General features: G+C 39.5%; 1 protein-coding gene across 4 annotated transcripts in view; it reads right to left on the minus strand.

Moving 5' to 3' along the window:
* Positions 1-2,679, minus strand: part of sema3fb (sema domain, immunoglobulin domain (Ig), short basic domain, secreted, (semaphorin) 3Fb) — a 60,245-nt gene extending 57,566 nt beyond the window's left edge. For 3 of the 4 annotated variants that reach the window (XM_031279732.2, XM_031279723.2, XM_031279707.2), the window contains exons 1-2: positions 2,276-2,678; positions 116-278 (exon numbers count right to left, since the gene is read on the minus strand). In XM_031279732.2, the coding sequence (XP_031135592.1) occupies positions 116-233 (118 nt within the window). In that variant the 5' untranslated portion in view covers positions 234-278; positions 2,276-2,678. Of the gene's footprint in view, positions 1-115; positions 279-2,275 lie in introns of all 4 variants that reach the window. The other variant, XM_031279713.2, reaches the window with a different exon arrangement.
* Positions 2,680-6,000: the final 3,321 nt, after the last annotated feature.

A 6,000-nucleotide genomic window follows, 5' to 3' on the forward strand; every position in this document is an offset into this window, starting at 1 on the left:
CATGGCAGAGTTTAATAAACCGGCACAGAATTAGAAGAGTCAGAACACCAGTTGCAAACCAGGAATGAGAGGCAGGTGGGAATAAAAGAGTGAAGCATGAGGTTCAGGTTCTTACCTTTGAAGGAGATGAAGACGCGGGGTGCAGCCAATGGCTCATTGCTCACTGGGTTCCCGAGAGCGAAGCTGGACAGTGCCAGGAGGGCGTGGACCGTCCACAGACCGTCCAGCTGCATGGTCGACCAACCTCCAGCAGCACAAAGAGCGTTTTAAACAAATCTCTGCAGGGACAAAAACAAACACGTGAGACGAGAAAATGCGTTCTCAACTCTGCGCTGCAAAAAAATATCTGCCACAATAAGTCTGTTTTCATTTATTCATTTATGTGACATGTCAAATCAACGGCTCCCAAGGGCCAAGTCCCTGCGAGTCTTGGGCGATGCAGCGCTGAGGTGTGGAGATTACGCCCAGATCTCTGGGAGCTTCACAAAACTGATTAGTCCTGATGGAGATGCGCCAAGCTTTTAGAGATGTGTACACACTTCCATTTGGGAAGAATTATGTTTGTTTTTCAGAGTGTGTGCCTTGGTGACAAATGGGAAGATCACGCTGACTCGAGCGAGAGAAGCTCTTCTTCTTCTTCTGCTCGTTTCCACGCACCCAAAACACATTCCTGACACCATGACTCATGACACCATACGTGTGTGTGTGTGTGTGTGCTGCTCTGTAATTATAGCTTCACCTAATAGCGGGTTATACCACGTCCCCACGCTTACTAGAGAAAAAGACAAAAAGAAGTTGTGATTGGGGCAATCTAAAATAAAATATTAACTTCTTGCTAAAGGGGTTACAAATGATGACGGGCTCAAACGCTAACTGGAACAGTTAAGCAAGTCTTCAAAACAATGCAGTCGGTGGTCATCAATAAAGTCTCCAGTTAATGAATGATAGACACCTGGGAGCAACCACAATGATCCACACATCTGTCACAGATCTTCAGAGAGACTTGTCTAACAGGCCACCTCTTGCCCTTGGACATTCTCCATCAATAGTTCATTTAATCATCTCTACCATGTTGCCACTTGTCTGTATTTTTAAATGGACGGATGAAACTTTTTGCAACACACTCTATTCCCAAAACAACCTGACCTCAGTGGTTGGACACAAAACTCTTCTCCCCTCCATGTTTGGACTACAAACACGGAGCACTTCGGAGCAGGTCTCCATCCCAAAAACACCTTTGGAGACATCAGCAGAGCCAAAGAGACCTCAGACTGGCTGGCTGAAGTGGATTTATTGGCATAACCCAGCTGTTTAAACCTCGGCTATTTACTGACAATTTGTTAACCATCCAGCTGTTTATTCTGAGACAGAGGCCGAGTCCTTCACACATGCAGATGAAATCAAACAAGGCTCCCAAATCACACTGTGGAGACTGAGAGACACAGTCCACTCACACTATGCTGTAAAGATAAATATATCTGCTCTACTTCAGTCATTTTGTGTCACAAAATAAAGACATGAGTTGAAGTTTGCAAAATGACCTTTTATGGAAACGTTATCATCACACTACAGAAGCTATCACATCCAGTGATGCTCCCAGCTTCTTCATTGTTTGTGTCTGCAAGTTATTAACTGCCACACGTTGGACAAATGTAATGCAACCTTTAAACTTCTACATGTAGTCAAAGACAACAGCCAACAACCACAAGTTGTCAGTGGCAACATAACCCTTCTCATGAATCCTGCTGGTTTATTAAGAAGAAAAAAAAAAAAAAAAAAAAAAAAAAAACGACAACAACCCTGCTGATGTGTCACATTTCCCAACAATAATAATATATAAAAATAAAAAGCCTCTTTCTGAAAATATGACAATGGAAACTATATCAAACTTTATTAATTGATTGCCATCACTAAATTCTTCAGTAATGAAGAATACAAAATCTATGCAAAAAAAAAAGGTAGCCTTGGCTACACATGGCAGACAGAACTGTAAACAGTCTGGTGTGGTATTAGAGCGCATGGTAAAATAAATAGCAATTAAATAAATATTAGTAATAATTCATGTAAGAATTAAGGCTGTGATTTGTCGGAAATTGAAATTATGATTAGGTCTTTCTGTTCAGATGTTTATAGAAAACAGTCATTAGAGGCATGCTGCAAATAAATAAAAAAGCGCGCAGCTGCAGACAGGTAAGCTTCTTTTTTTTAACCATTAATAATAAAGCAGGATAAATACAAAATAATAAGCATAAAACAACAGCACAAGAAGGCTTACCTTATTGTTACAGCTTTCCGAATGTAACTTCAGGTCCAACCTTGCAAGTCATTGAACAAACCAATTCCAACAGATCGGTCACTTTCGTCTCCAAGTTGAAATCAATAATAACAGAAAATCCCGGTACAGTCCCTGCTCAGGAGGGCAGTCTGTACCTGCGTGGTTATTGGCCCCGGAATTGTCAGTGCACAATAAGAAAAAGGCAGTTAAAAAAAGGGAGAAAATGTTTTTTTATTTTAGTTCAATCTTCTGCGAGAGCGCGAGGCGAGGAGATATTCTCGCACGAGCACAATCAACATCTCGTGGGAAAAAGCAGTAGGTAACAAAGTCCCTGTGGTGTAGAGAGGTCCAGGCACGCAGCGTGTGCTCCTCAGGAAAGTTGGGCGCTCCTGACTGGAGGGAGGCAGGGCGCTAGCAGGTGGATGCACAGGCCTATTTGCCTTAAACACACCCACAGGGCGGGCAGCTCTGAGCCGAGCCGCCCATCAGGAAACGACGTGATTTACTACCGTCGTATACCACTGTATGCTGTCACGGAAGAGGGGGGGGGGGGTGGCTACTACTCATCCACATTCAATACTTAAGTTGTTTTTTTTTGAGGGGGGGGCTTTTTCCGCCTTTATTTGACAGGACAGCTAGGTGAGAAAGAGAGAGAGAGAGAGAGAGAGAGAGAGAGAGAGAGAGAGAGGGAAGACACGCAGGAAATCGTCACAGGTCGGATTCGAACCCTGGACCTCTGCGTCGAGGTATAAACTTCTGCGTATGTGCGCCTGCTCTACCCACTGACCAGCCCGGCCACCCACCAATACTGAAGTTTTAATAGTATCATGATGTTTTTATGTACTAAATGATCTTTATTATTACACAAAGTGCAAAACGTTGGAAAATCGTGGTAGCCTACCACTTTCTAATAATGCTACCTTTAAAGGTGTAACTAATCAATAGTTTATAATCAGTGTGCTGTATATATCAGTTTTAATACTATTTTAAAGGAAAACACTTTTAGGTTGCCAGGTTGTGAAAAACCTCATTGGTTTCTCCTTAATTGGTAATAATTCAATTATAAATGTAATATGCCCATGGGTTTTTTTTACATACACAGAACTTGCATAAATGTAAGAGCAAATTAATAAAGGACTCAAATCTAGAGCTTTGCTTTGCTGTACAATTACTTGTCTCAGAAATAATTTTGATTAACAATATAATAGTCTCTTTCAGTCACATTTTAAAAACATGTATTTATTTATTTATTACTTTTTAAAACATATTAAAGTTTTGAATGAATTCCAGAATACATCTTTTGGTTATGTATCACTGTTATGTGACCCAGATAATATAATAAGATAGGTACACGGCCTATAAAGTAAACGACGCCTCTTTATTGTCATAAAACATTTTGTATCCCCCTTTTCATTTTTGTTGCTATGAACGTGTGTAGCGTCAAGTGCCAACAACTAGCATAGCTTTAGCTCAACAGTCTGACCAATAATCAGTTATATAATTACAATTTGGCATATCTAAAAAAACATCAACAATTACCATCAACAGTCATACCTTAGGACCTTAGCTAATGTTAGCAATTAACTGCGGTTAAACAAAGAAACCGCGATTATGTAAAAATAAATAAAATGGTTACAGGCCTACTCCAATCATCAAGTCTGCAGTTGATGACTTTCTGCAGCCTTTTTCCTAAAATAAGTGAAATAAGGGAATTTTCATATTATGACAGCCCAAAAGTTGTTCTTATTAATGTCTTAAAGTGCCCATATTATGAAAAAATCACTTTTTCTGGGATTTGGGGTGTTATGTTGTGTCTCTGGTGCTTCCACACACATACAAACTTTGAAAAAAATCCATCCATGCTGTTTAGAGTGAGATACGGTTTCTGAATGTGTCCTGCCTTCAGTCTCTGGGTGAGCTGGTCAAAATCTGCACGGCTTGTGATGTCACAAGCCGAAACGAGCAGGCTAACCGCAACCATTAGCTCGTAGCGCTAATGCTAACGCTAGCATGCTAACGCTAGCCTGCTAACGCTAGCATGCTACCTCGTTCTCAATAGCAAAGCACTGCTACAACACACACAAGTTCACCATAATCTACAAAAGAACTACTTACATGTGCGCCCTCATTTAGAAGTCTCCCAGCTAATCCTGCCTTGTAACTGACCGAAGTTGTAGAAACAGCCTTTCTTTTACTGTCTATGGAGCTAGCTAGCTGACATGATCTACATCTGAGCTACTGGGCATGTGCAGTGCAATCAAAGATAGTACAGAAGAAGAAGAAGAAAAGAGGTCTCACTCTGTAGCTAAAACAGAGACCAGCTGAAAAGAGGATCTGCAGCAGTGAGAGAGAGCACTGCAGTATAACAAAAATATGGTGTTTTTTGAAAATTAAACCATGTAAACCTATTCTGGTACAACCTTAAAATACAATTATGAACCTGAAAATGAGCATAATATGGCTGCTTTAATTTATAACTGATATGTAAAGGAATTAGATTATTATTAGAGTGGTAATTAAAAACTAAAATATATGTCAAATCTGACAAAATGTTACCCATATGAGCACATTTTAAAATCTTCAAAATCAAGTTAAAATCCCCTGATCAGATCCAAGTATATTACTGGTTTACGGAGGTGATGAAGTCGCAGACCTATGACATTTAAACCTGCATTACCTCATTTTAGGGCCACGGAAATAAGCTGTAAACACATTGATTGTAAGTCTTTCTGGCCATAATGTTATCTAATGTTATCCAAAACAATTGGTGAAGATCATTTTTTATTATTGTAACCGTGGTTTGGGTTCACCTAATTTATGCTAACAAAACAGAACATAACAGAGGTGTACTTTACAAAATCCCTTTCCTAAATGGAAATAAAATAGTTGGACTACTTTTATGATGATTATTTTCACTGATTGGACTCCTACAGTAGGCGTCTGTGAAGTCTGAAAACACTGATGACTGTCGGTCGGAAAATCAGTGGACCTGAGGGGAACTGCAGTTGGGTGATAATTATCTGTGGGTTTGTCACTCCAAGCCACATCTTTCACATAACACATAATCATTTGATCAATTGTGATGTAGAAAATATTGATTATAGCAGCTTCAATGGCTGAATTTGTTAAGCTACAAGCTACAGAAGTAATGAGAAGAACATGAACACGTTACCACAATCCATATATCACATAACAAACAAAAAACATTAAGTTTTGCCTCCTACCATCAGGAAGGAGGTATACCTTCCGAAAATGTGCCAGGTCTAACATATACCTGAGATCATTTGTACCATCAGCTGTTGGGTTTCTCAACAAACTATAGGTCATCTGCCATCCCTGTCCATGTCACAGCACATATTTTTTTCATTTATTTAAGTATAGTGTACATGTGTATTTATGCTATGTCTATCTATATCTCATTTTTTGTGTGTTTTTGTGCGAATGTGTATGTGTATGTGTTGGCTACCTGTTGTGAATCAAATTGCCCATTGGGAACATTAAAGACATTTCAACTTCAACTTCAACAACACCAGTTGTAAACTGTTTAGGGGAGGAAGAAACACATTATTGTTTTATAAATCCAACATTTTGGATCTGTTAATGGCTAGTCTGGCTAAAGAAATACAGCTCATATAGATGATGACAGAAATATTTAGTAGCAGTATCACCAGCAGTTACCAGGAAAACATATAGGCTATTAAAAAGAAGCATGAAGTAATGTAGTT

This window comes from Sander lucioperca, chromosome 6, assembly GCF_008315115.2.
Source record: "Sander lucioperca isolate FBNREF2018 chromosome 6, SLUC_FBN_1.2, whole genome shotgun sequence".
NCBI classification, from domain to species: domain Eukaryota; kingdom Metazoa; phylum Chordata; class Actinopteri; order Perciformes; family Percidae; genus Sander; species Sander lucioperca.